Source organism: Hoplias malabaricus, chromosome 12 (assembly GCF_029633855.1).
Source record: "Hoplias malabaricus isolate fHopMal1 chromosome 12, fHopMal1.hap1, whole genome shotgun sequence".
NCBI classification, from domain to species: domain Eukaryota; kingdom Metazoa; phylum Chordata; class Actinopteri; order Characiformes; family Erythrinidae; genus Hoplias; species Hoplias malabaricus.
In genome coordinates this window covers 9,922,483-9,939,742 of record NC_089811.1, presented here as the reverse complement: position 1 = coordinate 9,939,742, position 17,260 = coordinate 9,922,483, and the positions used below count along the sequence as shown (strand labels likewise).

The 17,260-nt window shown below is 40.3% G+C and overlaps 1 protein-coding gene across 1 annotated transcript in view; it reads left to right on the top strand.

Annotated features, from left to right (window-relative positions):
- Positions 1–17,260, top strand: part of pth2ra (parathyroid hormone 2 receptor a) — a 77,054-nt gene that overhangs the window by 51,154 nt on the left and 8,640 nt on the right. Inside the window, exons 8-10 of the mRNA XM_066686910.1 lie at positions 1,879–1,939; positions 8,292–8,358; positions 15,094–15,188. Coding sequence (XP_066543007.1) covers positions 1,879–1,939; positions 8,292–8,358; positions 15,094–15,188 — 223 coding nt within the window. The remainder of the gene's footprint in view (positions 1–1,878; positions 1,940–8,291; positions 8,359–15,093; positions 15,189–17,260) is intronic.

Genomic DNA, 17,260 nt, shown 5'->3' with positions numbered 1-17,260 from the left:
TTCTTGGGCTCAATTTGGGCTCAAACAACATGTGAAGATAACCTTCATTTATCTCTCAAAACAAGCTTCTTAGGAACAGCAATTAAAAATGAGCCGTCTTTGTGCTTACACTGTAGACCACAGGGCCACTGTGTGCTTGGAACATCTCTATACTTCTGGTGCAGTGAAACCCCAAGATCATAAAGAGATATTTGTGTGTGGAGAAGCTGTTATTTCTGTTGATTTCTCTCTGACTCACATTTGATTTCCCAGCGCTTTCCTCAGTCTGCAAAGAATGAGGAAACTTCACTTCAGAGAACACCATTCTGCTGCTCCACACTTTATGCCGTCTACATTGTTGGAATAACTCTCACTGTGGTGGTACCCTCAAGGGCACATATTTTGTAACATTAATTAGGGAACATAACTGTACACTTATTAGTAAGTAAAATTAGTAAGAAACTGGCAGCTGTGGTTACCAGAATTTCACCGTAAATATATGGTCAGGTTTTTTGGCAATCATAAATTTGATTTATGATAAAAACCTAAAATTAACATGTAAATTGTGTGACAAATGAGAGAATGGAGACTGAGATATAGCCATATTTAGATATAGTCGACTCACATCCTATATTTAGCCCTTAAAAGGAAGTACTACTGAAAGGACCAAAGAAATGTGCGGTATCTGGGCCCCACACTCCAGCACTCTGAACACAGACTGATGGTGAACTTTCCTGACCAACACACCTCAACACACACACACACAAATACACAAAATAATCACCCCAATGCAACCCAAAATCAAAAAGTCTCAAAGACAGAAAAACACAAAGAAACTCATTCAGCAGCATGGCATGCTGGGAGCTCCCTAATGAGTCTCAACTCCTCCCAGTCCTTGAAAACTTGTAACGGCCATAATGGTTTGTGCATTTAACAGTGAAATAATGTATTTTTTACAGTAAAGAGTCATTTACCGTCATTTACAGTCATTTACTGTCATGGTTTTACAGTTTTCCACTGTAAAATTCATTTTTACAGTGTACCTTGTTCTGTTATAATTGTAGAGTTTAAAATTGTGTCGATTTCATACGCCCCGTTTAATCTTCAGGACTTTTATTAGGTTATTTTACTTGACACTGTTCTATAAAGAATGATAACAGATGCCCCATCTTCTGCTGGAACCTTTAGGGAACACAACTGGACTTTAACTCCACTGCTGTACATTTAGTGACAATAATGTACCAATACTGTATATTTTTTCTGACAGTTTAGACTCATGCATGGCTTTTCCAGTGTCCCTGCTTCTACTTATATTAAATGTCTGTAATTAACCATGTAGTAACATATGAACAGCCTATGTTACAACAGTGTAACTACTGCATATGTGCTATTTTGAAGCACTTGTAATGTGGCTATTCTAACATTTCTCAAAAAATTGGCTATTCTAACTTGTATAGAAGTATTCCACTCCTTTATTCATGATTCGTTTACACAAAAGGCATTAGAGACCTTAGCACCATACGCTGCATAAGTCATGGTCCCATATTTCTCATGATCCCTGCTCCCAGCTCTTTGTCTTTACACTGTTCCAGCAGGTTTGAACAAGTGGTCCTCTCTCTGAATGGCCATTACGCCTTTCTCTCTGTTGCCCTCGTTTGCATGTGCGCTGACCTTGATTACATCAAAACATTGAAATAAAAGAACTCGCAATTAGCCCCCACCTCCTCCGGCTCCAGCTTGTTACACCTGATGCCTCTCCATAGTTTAAAAAATGTATCCAGTGATCAATTAGCACAGGAGGTTTATTTGGGACAAAGCAAAATGCACAAAAAGAGCCATTAGTGATGGAAAAGAGCACAAACGCTGTGCTTAACATCTTACAAATGCCTCTGATTTCAGGTGTTCCTGCGCTCTTTGTCTCCGCCTGGGCCATCGTCAGGGCAACGCTCGCAGACTCCAGGTGAGCTTCATGTCAGCACCCCAGTCATTGTGAACTCTTTCTGCATGGATATGTACGGATGTTAGTCAGGAATCAACATCATGCCCTTAGTAGGAATTCCAGTTGTAAGCTGAATTTCTCATTTACAGAAACAGCTGGGATTTTCCGTTGTACACCACAGGGCACCATAGTGGTGACTTTCAAAAATTCCTCTCATTTATATCATAGAGAAATATAACTTGGGCCCATTTTAGGATAAGTCTTGGACCAAAGAATGACATTAACTAGTAGCCTATAGGTTCAACACTAATATTTACTAGTTTTTGAGTGTGCACTCTTAAAAATAAAGGTGCTAACAAGGGTCCATTGGGAAATACCATTGAAGGACTACTTCTGGTTCCATAAAGAACCATGAAGTGTGAGTGAAGGATTTTCTTTAAGAACCTTTAAAAGGATGTTAAGGTTTTTTACCCATTTAAACGTATCTTTATGGAACCAACGGTGGTTCTTCTATGGCATCACTCAAAGAACATTTAATTTTAAGAATGGTGGTGTAGTGGAGTGTTATGTGTGTCAATGAGGGATAGGGGACAGTGTTTTTTCCTCCCTGAACATTTACAACTGAAGTGCCCTTGAGCAAGGCACCTAAACTCCAACTGTTCCGTCTCTGTTTGTTGTTGTTGTCCTTGTCCTCACGCACCTCAGTCTCATGTTTCTGTTTCCACATGGTTTCTGTTTTGTTTTCCTGCTCCAGCTCAGCTCCACACATGGGAGTCTTGGGTTCCTTGGAGAACAAGGACTCACAGATGCTCCGGCTTGTGTCTCATGTTTGCACCTATAGCTGTTTGCACAAGGGTGCCTCACTTGTGGATGTTGAGGGAGGTGACAGCACTGTTCCTACGCTCTCTATGTGTATCTTTACATGTGAAAATATAATGGGTAACATATGACACCAGCCGGAGACAACTCTGTGAGGAGAGTGGGGTGTTCTCCCAGTGTCTGCATGGGTTTCTTCACTTGTGTCACAGGTGTGAGTGTGTGGTGTTTAATATTGCAGTGGAATGCAGTCCATGGCATGTCTCTGCGCCCAGTGTTTTCTGGACCCACTGTGACCCTGGGCCCTGATCAAAATGAAGTGGTTATAGAGTGAATCGGTGTTTACACTGTGTCACAATTTATTGGACAGAATTAAATATAAATGTCCAGAATTTGTCAAACAAATTAAGCCTTATACCAGTACGTTACGCTGAATTATCCCATGATTATAAATTCCCTACAGATACGGCTGCAATGATATAAAAAGCATTCCCAAACATTCATATTAATAAACATATTGCATCACAGCTTGTTATCCACACTTCTCGCCTCAAACAATTTCCCAACACTCTACCAGCTCGGAAAAACACATGCTCTCAGTGTCTGTCACTTTCCAAGAGGATTGGAGCAGAAAGGCGGCCATTAGATTACAGATTTGTTCCTTTGTAATGAGCCGGAGACCGCCCCTCATTTGCATATTTGACACAATAAGAGCCGCACATCAAAGGGTACTCTGTTAATTGAATCACAGCCTTGAGAGAGAGAGAGAGAGAGAGAGAGAGAGAGAGAGAGAGAGATCTGTTGGTATTCATTCTTGCAGCATTATATTTGCTGACCACTGGTGACTGATGAAGTGTAAACGGACATGAAAATAAATATGATCATTACTAATTATGTTAATACAAAGTAAATAAACTCCAGTGGAATATCAGCTGTGGTTGCTTCAGATCTGAAGTAAAAGTGCTGTTTGGACTGGTTATCTGATGGAACCCAGGTGCACTTTGTTGCCATCTGTTGCTCTGCATACTTTGTTTGCCTGCATAAATTTCATCCGGTTCTTTAACACTCAGGACCCCCACAGAGCAGGCAGGGTGTGGGTGGTTGACCTTTCGTAGTGCTGCAGTGACACTGAGGTGGTGGTGGAGCTGCGTTATTGTGTGTGCTGTACTGGTACAAATGGATCAGACACAGCAGTGCTGCTGGAACTTTTAAACCACTGGACTAAAAGTAGTCCACCAACCAAAGATATCCAGCTTCCTCTATCCACTGATGAAGGACTAGAGGACGACCCACACAAGTTGTGTTCCATGACACAACCCCCAAATCATACCTGCTCTGTGGGCGTCCAATGGGGGTTCTGACCAATTAAGAGCAGGGTGAAAGCAGGTAAAACAAAAGTATGCTGAGCAACAGGTGGACTACTGTCTGTGATTGTAGAAGAACAAAGTGCTCCTGTGTAGTCAGTGGAGCTGAGAGAGTTTTAATGTTGTGGCTAATTTTTATGGCTTCATCTGTTCTTTCAGCATGCTTATTTTTTATTTTTAATCCCTCGTACCCCAAACGTGTCCAAGCCTGGTCACACTGTGTCCATTAGCACCTGCAGCTGCATCGGCCGCTGGTCGTTTGTGAAGCTCCCCTGCCTTTAAAAAGATTCTCTGTAATCATGCTCTTGTTCTCAAGCCTCTTGTTAAGCTTATTTACCACCTGAGTGTCATATTAGTCTGGTTCACGCTCTGTCACGTGTGTGTGTGTGTGTCAGGTGTCAGTGTAACCTATTACAGCTTTGTCGCTGTCAGTGATGGCAGATCTAATGGGATATTGTTGTTAACAACCAGCAGCTCGAAACTTGCCCATTGCATTGCAATGAAGGTGATGCTTTCATAGTGTCCCGAACAGTGCAAAAGTCAGAGACCGCCTTTCCTTGATTAAATGACCCTTCTAATTGTACATTACTTTCAAATGCTTCATGCATTAAGGCTACAAAGCACATTTGTGTAGTGCATAATTGTAATTCAAAATTTAAATCTCATCTGCACTTTTGTCTTTTTTTATGGCAACTGTTGCATAATTTTAAAAAAATGACAATTGTTGTTTTATTCAACAAGAAATAACCTAAAAATTAAGAATTAATACGATAGTTTCACAATGGCAAACATTGATCCATCTTTAAATCGTCTAAACCAACACTCACACTTACTTTTGGATACAATAATGGAGCTTGTGAATACAAATGGCCAAAACACTTTTACCGGCCTGAAACACTTTTACAAACAACCAAAACACTCTTACCGGCCTGAAACACTTTTATAAACAACCAAAACACTCTTACCAGGCTGAAACACATTTACAAACAACTAAAACACTTTTACCGGCCTGAAACACTTTTACAAACAACCAAAACACTTTTATCAGCCTGAAACACTTTTACAAACAACCAAAACACTTTTATCAGCCTGAAACACTTTTACAAACAACCAAAACACTCTTACCGGCCTGAAACACTTTTACAAACAACCAAAACACTTTTATCAGCCTGAAACACTTTTACAAACAACCAAAACACTCTTACCGGCCTGAAACACTTTTACAAACAACCAAAACACTTTTACCGGCCTGAAACACTTTTACAAACAACCAAAACACTCTTACCGGCCTGAAACACTTTTACAAATGACCAAAACACTTTTACCGGCCTGAAACACTTTTACAAACAACCAAAACACTCTTACCGGCCTGAAACACTTTTACAAACAACCAAAACACTCTTACCGGCCTGAAACACTTTTACAAACAACCAAAACACTCTTACCGGCCTGAAACACTTTTACAAACAACCAAAACACTCTTACCGGCCTGAAACACTTTTACAAACAACCAAAATACTTTTACCGGCCTGAAACAATTTTACAAACAACCAAAACACTCTTACCGGCCTGAAACACTTTTACAAACAACCAAAACACTCTTACCGGCCTGAAACACTTTTACAAACAACCAAAACACTTTTACCGGCCTGAAACACTTTTACAAACAACCAAAACACTCTTACCGGCCTGAAACACTTTTACAAATGACCAAACCACTTTTACCAGCCTGAAACACTTTTACAAACAACCAAAACACTCTTACCGGCCTGAAACAATTTTACAAACAACCAAAACACTCTTACCGGCCTGAAACACTTTTACAAATGACCAAAACACTTTTACCAGCCTGAAACACTTTTACAAACAACCAAAACACTCTTACCGGCCTGAAACACTTTTACAAATGACCAAAACACTTTTACCAGCCTGAAACACTTTTACAAACAACCAAAACACTCTTACCGGCCTGAAACACTTTTACAAATGACCAAAACACTTTTACCAGCCTGAAACACTTTTACAAACAACCAAAACACTCTTACCGGCCTGAAACAATTTTACAAACAACCAAAACACTCTTACCTTCCTGAAACACTTTTACAAACAACCAAAACACTCTTACCGACCTGAAACACTTTTACAAACAACCAAAACACTCTTACCGGCCTGAAACACTTTTACAAACAACCAAAACACTTTTACCGGCCTGAAACAATTTTACAAACAACCAAAACACTCTTACCGGCCTGAAACACTTTTACAAACAACCAAAACACTCTTACCGGCCTGAAACACTTTTACAAACAACCAAAATACTTTTACCAGCCTGAAACACTTTTACAAACAACCAAAACACTCTTACCGGCCTGAAACACTTTTACAAACAACCAAAACACTCTTACCGGCCTGAAACAATTTTACAAACAACCAAAACACTCTTACCGGCCTGAAACACTTTTACAAACAACCAAAATACTTTTACCGGCCTGAAACACTTTTACAAACGGCCAAAACACTTTTACCAGCCTGAAACAATTTTACAAACTGCCAAAACACTTTTACCGGCCTGAAACACTTTTACAAACAACCAAAATACTTTTACTGGCCTGAAACACTTTTACAAACAACCAAAACACTTTTACCGGCCTGAAACACTTTTACAAACGGCCAAAACACTTTTACCGGCCTGAAACACTTTTACAAACGGCCAAAACACTTTTACCGGCCTGAAACACTTTTACAAACAACCAAAACACTCTTACTGGCCTGAAACAATTTTACAAACGGCCAAAACACTTTTACCGGCCTGAAACACTTTTACAAACAACCAAAACACTCTTACTGGCCTGAAACAATTTTACAAACTGCCAAAACACTTTTACCGGCCTGAAACACTTTTACAAACAACCAAAACACTCTTACCGGCCTGAAACACTTTTACAAACAACCAAAACACTTTTACCGGCCTGAAACACTTTTACAAACAACTAAAACACTTTTACCGGCCTGAAACACTTTTACAAACAACCAAAATACTTTTACTGGCCTGAAACACTTTTACAAACAACCAAAACACTTTTACCGGCCTGAAACACTTTTACAAACAACCAAAACACTTTTACCGGCCTGAAACACTTTTACAAACGGCCAAAACACTTTTACCGGCCTGAAACACTTTTACAAACAACCAAAACACTCTTACCGGCCTGAAACAAATTTACAATCAACCAAAACACTCTTACCAGCCTGAAACAATTTTACAAACTGCCAAAACACTTTTACCGGCCTGAAACACTTTTACAAACAACCAAAACACTTTTACGGGCCTGAAACAAATTTACAAACAACCAAAACACTCTTACCAGCCTGAAACACTTTTACAAACAACCAAAACACTTTTACCAGCCTGAAACACTTTACAAATTTGTACACATAACACAAGAGATGGACTCTTAAAAAATATCTATTGAAAACATGAAAAAAAAGGCAGCTTGTGTTCACAGAACAATGCACTGACCACTTCAGTGTCCAGAGCTCCAAAACCTGTGTGGCAAAGAGCAGAAAATGCAACCAACTCAAAGCACATCTCCTGGAAATAGTACAAGCTGTAACGAAGGGTGGGCAAAAGGTGGGCACACTGAGGGATTAGACCTGGCTCTTCTATCCTAATCAGCACATTTGAGTGTCCAATGAGACGTCTTTGTCTGACTGTCTATTAAAAGCTCCTCAGAAATATCTCACTAATGAGCGGCGTGATCATCTGTGACTGGACACTTATCCTCAGAGCTCCAGAGAGTGACAGTAAACAACACTAACAGGATTACTGACGCTGGAACAAAGTGAGGGGAAAATGAACACAAATGGGAGCTGGAGAATATTGAAAACAGCTCTGACGCTGAGGGAGGGGGGACAAGGAGAGACAAGAAATCTCTAATAAAAAAAACAACAACACTGAGATGCACAGCATCTGAAAAACACCCCTAGTGTAGAATGCACCTATAGGTGCATAAATGTGAGACTGGGTGAGTGAATGATTTCTGAGAGGGAGGGAAAGATATTCATACTTTTCAATAATATATATAAGTATTCCTTGCTTATTTCTGTCTCTCTGTTTGCCTTCTCTCTCTCTCTCTCTCTCTCTCTCTCTCTCTCTCTCTCTCTCTCTCTCTTTTGTTTGTTCTGTCGTTCAGATGCTGGGAGCTGAGTGCAGGAAACATCAAATGGATTTACCAGGTCCCTATTCTGACAGCCATCGGGGTAAGTGGGTGTTTTAAATATATAAATAAATATACATCACATATACTGTGTCAAGCTCGTAAAAGGCCGAGCGAAGAGCTTAGGAAACCGAACGAGTGAAAGCACATTACAGAGTCTGAATATAGTGAAACGTAAGGAAAAACAATGTGCCCAAATTGAGCCAAATAAATTGCTGTTGCCTTTTTACTAAAAGCCAAATTACAGCTAACTTTTTTGAGATATCTACACAGTTCCTGCTGCAGCGTGTGCTTTCTTCCTGCTTGCAATGAATAGCTGAGTTTTGAGAGCTACTTAAAAATTTTGAACACTGATCTAATCATGATACACGGACTCCAGCAACACCTAACAACAACCTGGGATACCTCAACACCAGTGGCGGATGCTGGTCTTTCAAGGAGCGTTTTTAACAAAGAAAATGCTGCTAAGAGGATTAAGACAGTCTCCAGTTCAACTCAGAACAGAATGAAAATTTAATGCTCCCACGGATCTCTACACCAAAGGATCGCTGATTCGCTCATTTCGCTGTCAATCAAAAAGGGATTCAGCCTCAGACAGATCATCCAATCATCATGCAGCCCACTGCCCCATAGACCCCCAGAGACGCTGAGCGTCCGATGGGCGGGACAAAGCCCAGCATTTATCTAATGGCTTGTCTCATTTCGCTGCTTCGCTATTAAACTCTGTGGATGCTCAGCGTTCTCACTGTTTAAAGCACCGTGAAAATGCAGGAAAGCCGCGTCTTTACCAGTGATAAGAAGCTGATTCTGAACAAAAGTTGAGTGTGTTGTAGTGAATATTTATTCAATGACATGTACACACAACAGTATATATTTGATCACTTATTTTTTTACATTTTTGGGGGGAAGCTGAGCTTCCCTTGCAGTCTTAGAGCAATTGCCTCTGCTCAACACATAGAGCTACTCCTAGCAACCACAAAAAAAATAATACTAACATACTAACAAGCCCCTTATAAACTCTCAAAATCCCATAGTTGCTCACTACAGAAACCCTTTCAGCCACCGGAATTACTAAAGCAATCTCTTAGCAAACTACCTGGAATAGTATAGCAATCATCTAAAGCCTAGCAGCATTATAGCAACAACCTGGGATTTGTAGTTATCTTCATAATCTCTGCTGTTTCTTCAGGAAACACATTTTTTATTTAGATGTCTGTGTTTGTTTATGTTTTCCTGTTTACTAGTCAACACTCTGCAGTTCTCTGTTTTGTGTGAGACTCCAATCTCACTCTCCAGTCCCTCTCTAATTGCTGTGCATTCAGGGAAAGTGTTTCATTTTGTTAGACCCCCCACTCCACCTTCCCCCTCTAATGTTTACACTCTGGATGGCCGGGATTTGTCGCGATCGTGTAAACACTCAGCCCACACAGTGGGGGAACCCATACTCCTTTTGTCCTCCACACTTCATTAGGAGTGTTTAGGACGAGTAAACACAGCCGGTGTGAATTTCAAAACAGAGGCAGAGATCAGAACAAAGCTACCTAAAAGCGCAAACCCTGGCGGTGAGTGCAGGGGAAGAGAGGAGACCACACTCTGTTTGTTATTCTAGCGGAAATCAAATGAATGAATGGCGGTTGCTGATATTTGCACTGCACTGTAATAATCCCCTGTTGCGACCCCTAGTGGCAGCAGCCAAAATATATATAGCAGAACAAGAAATACGTTTGATGTTCAGTTGAATGTTGATGTTCGTAGTTAAATTATATTAATTGGAGTAACAGTATTCAGACACAGCTCAGTTGGGATGTGGAGTGTAAACCATATACACCCCCCCAAACCCCCTTAGTCTGCGGGTAGAGTATTAATATGGTGATGGTGTTTAATTGCGGAGGTACAGATAGGGCTGTGTGACTAATCATGTGACTAATTGGGCTACATCTGTAGCCGCGAGGCATGCAAGCTTTAGAGCAGATGGATTTATCCCACCCCACCACCCCCAACACGAATAAGACCCTTACAGTGAATCGCTCACAGTGGCGTCACACAGAGATGCTATTCCTCTTTCCAAACCATTCAGGAGTGAAATTAAGAGCTGGGATAAAGGTGGGATGCTATCTTCATTTGAGACACAGCTAGCAATGGCTTTTTTCTCAAGAACATCCCAAACTGATTATGAACATTTCATCATGAAACAGCCTCGGATGCTCTAGAGTGTGCGATGTGGATGAAACGCTTATATTTACAGCTATATTTCAACGAGTTTGGAAGGCTGTATGGGAACATTTAGCACTTCTGCTTCTCTAGAAATTCTTTGCAGTGGATACTAGAACATTTCAGTGTATATTTGATGGCAATCAGCCATCACAACTCAGCTGGGGTCAGGTACTGATGTTGGATGATTACCTCTGGATCACAGTATGGGCTTCCATTACCTTCCATTCCAATCCTGGGTGGTTTATAACACCCTTAGGCTCATATGCAGCTGCTCCAAAGTGTTTCATTGAGACACATACTTGATTATGGAGATGAAGCTGGACGTACTGTGCATGTTTACCTATTAAGGTAATTAACGTTTTTTTCAGAGAGCTGTGTAAATGGACACAGACCATGCCCACGAGGCCTTTAGCCCCTGCTGTCTACATTCTGCTCCCACCGGTCCGAGATGGGTGCTCCAGAGTGGAGAGGGCTGTCTGATGTGGAGGGTCATTTAAATGCAAAACCCTTGACACTGAGCAGGATACCGACCCAGCTCTGTCTGTTCTGAGGAAGATGAAGAGGAGGCTGTTTATGAGCTGCTCTTTTTATCTTGACATCAGTAATTTTAGACCCATGTCCTGTCCCTAATGTCCCTCGTGTTTCATAACAGTTCATGCATACATTAATGCAGGGCTAGGTCTAGAGCTTACAAGATTTTTCAAAGTGCGTCTTGATGTGAGCGAAAGTGAGCTGATGTTCTCCGTCACATGAGGATTAATATCAGTTAGTGGCAGGTTGAGAAGATGCACTGGGAAAATGGAAAAATCAGCCACAAAACAGGGGTGAATCATAATTTTTGTGCTTGTTTTCTGAAGTGATTGTTGGAAAATGTCTTAATTATATCTTAAAGTAACATTACGTAGTTATGTTTTTACCTCTAAGTTACAGCTTCAAATCACTGTGATGTTCCACTGAGTTGTAATAAGAAGAGTAGTGTCTCTGGTCTCTGTCATTGCTACTCAGTGCTCAGCATGGCAGAAACTGCACTAGGCACATTTTGGAGGAGGGTAGGAGACCACACATGATACCCCAACACAAATGGTGGCTAAATTCATCTCAGGGGCTCCCGTACAGTACACGTGATGATGGATTTGAAATGAATGTTATGAAGTTATGAGAGGAATGAAATGCCATAGAAGTGAGGAGTTATTAAAGGTGGGTACAGTTGCTGTGTTTGTTCTGTCAAATGTATATTGAGGCCGCATTCAGTTAACTGAATCCATCAAAATGGCCAGCTGCAGCCCTTTATACCATTACCATTCATGTGTTGTCCACTCCCTGCTGTTTGTTGACTTCCTCTGGTTTCAGTGTGGATGTCGTTTTGATGTCAGGTGTAAAGTGTCAGTAGACATTTGTGTTCTGTTGCTGTGATGCTGTGTTAAATTAGAGCTCCGTCCTGTAGTTTTGACCCCACTGACCTTCTGCTTTTATGGGCTAATTATTCACATGAAATTTAGTAAAAGCTTCAGGGCAAATATTAAATGTAAAAACAGCCTGATCTGATTATTACAACAAATCCAGAGCTTACATAAACATCTGGAATATTTAAATCATGTGTAAATCAGACAGATGTGCGATATTTTATTTTTTAACCATTTTTATATTAATGTTTTTTTTCAGTTATAAAAATGTATTTTATTTTATATTTATCTTTGTAAATTATACACTAAGCATGGGTAACTGTATCACATGGTTTGAATGACAATAAAGCTGAGTCTGAGTCTCATGGACTGGCCACCCCAGAGCCCAAACCTCAGTCACTCAGTGGATTTGAGATTAAAGGAACTCCGGGTAGAATTTTGACCTTAAAATTACAGTTTCAAAAACATTGTGATGCTCCAATGAGCTTTAATAGGGAGAATTGAGCCATTTTCTTTGCCGCTCTGGGCTCAGCACTATGTAACTTTTGGAGGAGGTTAGGAAAAGACCCTGCTCCCTCTGGACCTTATAGGTTTATTGGACAACTGCTGTTCTCAAACAAACTGCCCTTCATGTTTGTTTTTGTTCAAGAACTGCACATCTTTTAAGGTGGAACTGTGTGTTTGAGTAAGAAGTGACTGCAGCCTGATGATGGTTGAAGTTCACTGTTTGAATTATCACAGATACTCATTTGTAACTCAAGCTGTTTAGTTTTGTAGCACTTTTCCTCTGTGTTTACTTTCATGGAACGTTAGCGGTTTGAGTAAGTTCCACCTTAAACTAATTATTACATATAAAACCACAAACAAAATAAGTAGTGTTACCCACCTATAGAGTTAGAATAGAGCAATATCCTCATGTCTTCTCATGTTTTTCAACATGCAGAGGTCTCTTCACCATTCTAAGGCCCCCGTTTCTTGGCTGTGGCTCACCCAGCAATGCAAAGAAAAGCCAGAGGCATTTTAGATTGAGATGCTTAGTTTCTTTCCCATTTACCAAGCCAGGGCTGGGTACAATCACAAAACTTTTTTTCCAGCACAAACACACTCGAGAGCAGTGTGCAAAAGGTGAGGAAACATGCTCTGAATTTTATTAAAAGTGTATTAAAATATCTACCATTGCCTTTACTGGCTACACTGAGTAGCCTTCAGAAATGTGTGTACATCCATGAGAGGTGAAATACATTTAGTATACAGTTAGTATACATTATATGAATGTTGGGAATGGACTTTTAGTCAAATTGGTGCAAGCACACCCTGAAAATGAGTTGTCCACATTTGCCAAGGACATATTACAGGGACAAATTAGCATTTTACAACAATTAAATAATATATATTTATTAAATTCTATTTAAATCTAAAAGAACATTCGGACTCTTTAATTTTCAGCAAAACGTCCAGAATCTCTGTGTCACCCCCAATGAATGCTCACCCTATTATTCAGTCCATTTTGTTTTTTATCATAGCTCCTTTGTGCGTGAAAGAATGAAACTCAATGGTATGTTTCAAAGCCATTAAAACTTGTTTTTCTCAGGAACGCCAGAACTGCATTTATGCATTGGGCAAATTGTCTAATCACTTCTCCTGTGTGACTAAAGTCATTCATGCCATTCTGAACTGTTGAAGCAAACACTTACATTTGGCATGAACCCAGGCATAGAAGCTTTTATCATTAGACTAGAATGAATGAATGAGGAAGGAGTGAATGAATGGGATTTGACCCTAATTAACTGAACAGATTAGAGGCTGAACTCTCAAAGCCCTTTGAATGGTCTTAAACTCTGTAGACCCATTGTATTTGCAATTACCTTGATCATTACCAACTGCAATTCCTGTTCAGATGCCATTTGGATACCACAGCTTATGGCTTGGGGTGTGTATATATCTATGTAACTGCAGTAAATGTGAGACTAAGCTCTTATTCTTTTCTAGATAAAGCAGATGGTAAATAACTTGAAGCTAATTATGAGCAATAGCACCCTCTCAAGGTTAGAAATAAAATTGTCACTGTGTAGAGCAGCGGCCATGTTGGGGAACTACTCACTACTCAGACACAAATAGAAACTGTGTTTTAATAGTTTTATTGATTCCTTCATCAGTTTTAGTCCTCAATCTAAGTATGAATCGCTGACCTATCACATTTGTAAACATCCTAAAACGTCTCAAAGTAGAACCATACTCCCTACATAGTGTACATCCCAGATAATAGATCTAAAAATATTGCACCTAGTAATTAGAAACAGGGAATGTACATGAGTACAGAAAAACATACATTTTTTGCCTAGATGTTGCCCTACGAAGGGTGTAGAGAGACACAGAGGATTCAACCTCTCGTGAATCATACTCATTTTCAGCCTGGGAGAACTACTTACTAAAATACTTTATTCAACTTTAAGCCAATTCAGATTAAGCAGACAGTTGCGATAAAACATAATTCTCCAAAGATATCTTAATTTGGCTGAATTTTAAGGCAGCATCGAACCCATCCTCAGCTGCGAAGGCAATCTCTGGATGCAACACAAAAACTCCCATCCATTTCGTTCTTCTCCCAGAGCAAAGATTGAGATAATAATTGGAAGATTAGAATCCACCGCGCTGAAACGCAGAGGCGAAGCTAGCTGCTGAGGTAAATATAAAAAACACCGGTTGAGTCCCAGTAATCTGACCCATGAGGACAGACGATCGTTAGAATACTGTCTCCTTAAACAGCGCTCAATGTAGTCAGTGCCTACCTAGGCAGCTCACTAGGTTTTGGGACAGACCAAAAGTGTCTATTATCTGAAGCACTAAATACCCATTGTGTAGTAATCCACTGGTCAGCAGATCGCTTAATTGCTACAACTGTAAAAAGACTCTCAGATGTGAGGGAACTATTGATATCCTTTCAGCTTCCCATTCAATAATAATACCAACCATCACCATGTAATCTGTTCCACACTGACAGAGATACAAGGCGTCTAGTGCAGAGATAAAGGAATGGAGCACTGTGAGAAGAAACCAGATAAGACGCTGCGTCTCCTTTGCAGATTAGATATCACACCCAGCTGCTGTAAGCAATTTCCCAGCCCACTGATTTCTTTATTCCTCCATTTCCTCCTCCACAGCTGAACTTCATCTTGTTCGTGAATATCGTGCGAGTGCTGGCGACCAAAATCCGCGAGACAAATGCCGGCAGATACGACACGAGAAAACAGTACAGGTTTGTGCACATACATTACACATTATACAACAGTTAAACCACGGAATCTGATTGGCTGAATGTTGTTCTAACCATGCTAATACTTGTGATAGCAGTACATGATGAGGATTTTCTTTCTCTGGTGAAAGTTTTTTCCACTGACACTGATATTGAGTACATTCAAAAAAAGAAAAACGAAAGAAGCATAGTGAGAGCTGACCCTCTGTAGAGCTTGTTAGGCCGGTGTGTTCAGTCCTGCCCCGGTGAGTGTTTTTCTACCAAACTGTGCAAAACATAAACCGTTCACAGAAAAGACACTACCTCCCAAAACATAGTTATTTATATATTGAGTTCTTAATTATTTAGTTGTTGTACGTTCACTAACGAAGCCTCCATCCCCTGGTGGTACTGTATCACTAAACACACTCAGAGTCTCTGTAATTGTCCTAAAGAAGAGTTATAAATTAGCGTAGCTTTCTGTTAGCAATAGAACAAATCCTGCATTTCTTACATTTCACATTTTATTGTCATGTCTTTGTTTACGTTTTGGGATAGATTTAGGGTAAATACATTTTTAGGGCTGTTATTCAGGCTGGGTTGCCAGATATTCACATAAATTCCATACAAAATTTGATAATTCCTTGCAATATTCTTTTAGTCAAATTTTAGTAAACCTTTTCACCTTGATACCAGTCCACTCTGCGCAGTTCTGTCAGAACACAAATACAATAAGCTTATTAGCTGACTGTTGCTATGCCAATTCCAGAGACAACAGTTGATTGGTGGGTGAGTTTTTGTCACTGGTGAAAGTTTGCAGAAATTGAACAGGAAGTGAATACAATGTGCCATGTTCAGTGTCTGAATAATCACACTTCATGTCCACTGTACTGAGTAGCTGATGGTAAAAATTATACTGAGCTAGCCATTACTAGTTATTTATAGTTTCTTTCAGCACAGAGGGAAACACAAAAGGGACAGATTAGGTAACTTCTAACCTCTGTGAGATGATAGTGTTTCAGGAAAATTGTGCATAGGACAAATCATATCTGGTTTGGAGTTATTTACGGCAGGCAGCAATTTCTGAAAATCTTACTCATTTGGTCTTTCAGAAATGCAGCTTAGACCCAAAATTCCTAACATGGACATGACACAGGACTACACAACTCTGACTTTAATAAAGTATTGTTGTTTAAAACTGCTTGATTCATGTTCATGTGGCCTTGTAGCTAATGGCTTTAGCACCGTATACATGGAATGTTGCTCTCAATGACTTGTCCTCAATGAGGCATAACACTGAGGTAGAATTGGCTTTCAGTGTCATGAAATGAGAAAGAAGACCCAAGAGTGTTAGCCTTGGGCAAAACTGGCTGTATTTAAAAAAGCAGGAGAAAGCAGAGAGATCCACGTAGGATTTAATAGACATTTGCTAAGGACAAGCACATGCTTCCTTTGAGACATGACGTGAACCACTGTCTCTTTTCAAACTGCACCTAATGCAATGGCAATGGACAGCCCAGTGAAACCACCCCTGAGTGTTTACTGACTGAATGTCCATAAGCTGTTAGCTAACCTCATCACACATGATGCCACCAGATGTGAACATCTGTCTCTTTTCAAACCTCAGCTAATGCAATGGCAATGAACAGTCCGATGTCTTGGAGGAGAGCACCAACTGCCCAGGTCACACCAACTGACAGATGCTCTTGGCTGGGTATCAAGCCAGTGATCTCCCGATGATAGGGCCAATGCATAGACCACTGGGCCACTCAGGAGACCCATCTATTATAGTTGTGTATAGTTGATAGTTGTGGTGGGTTGGATGTTGTTAGTACAGAGTAGTGGACACCACTATAGTCTTATACCTAAGACTGGGGTTCATTTCCCTGCTCAGGTAAGCATGATGTCTGCAAGAAAGACTTTCACCGCCACTGACTTCTATAACACAGGCATCAATTAAAATTTATTCCAGTTGTCAGTTGTCGTAAAGCCAGTTGTGGTCAGGAATACCCAAAGGAATAAGCTGTTACTTCTGTAGCCTTATGAATGTCCACCTACATTACATGTTAGCCACAGCAGTCAACACTGAAAATAGA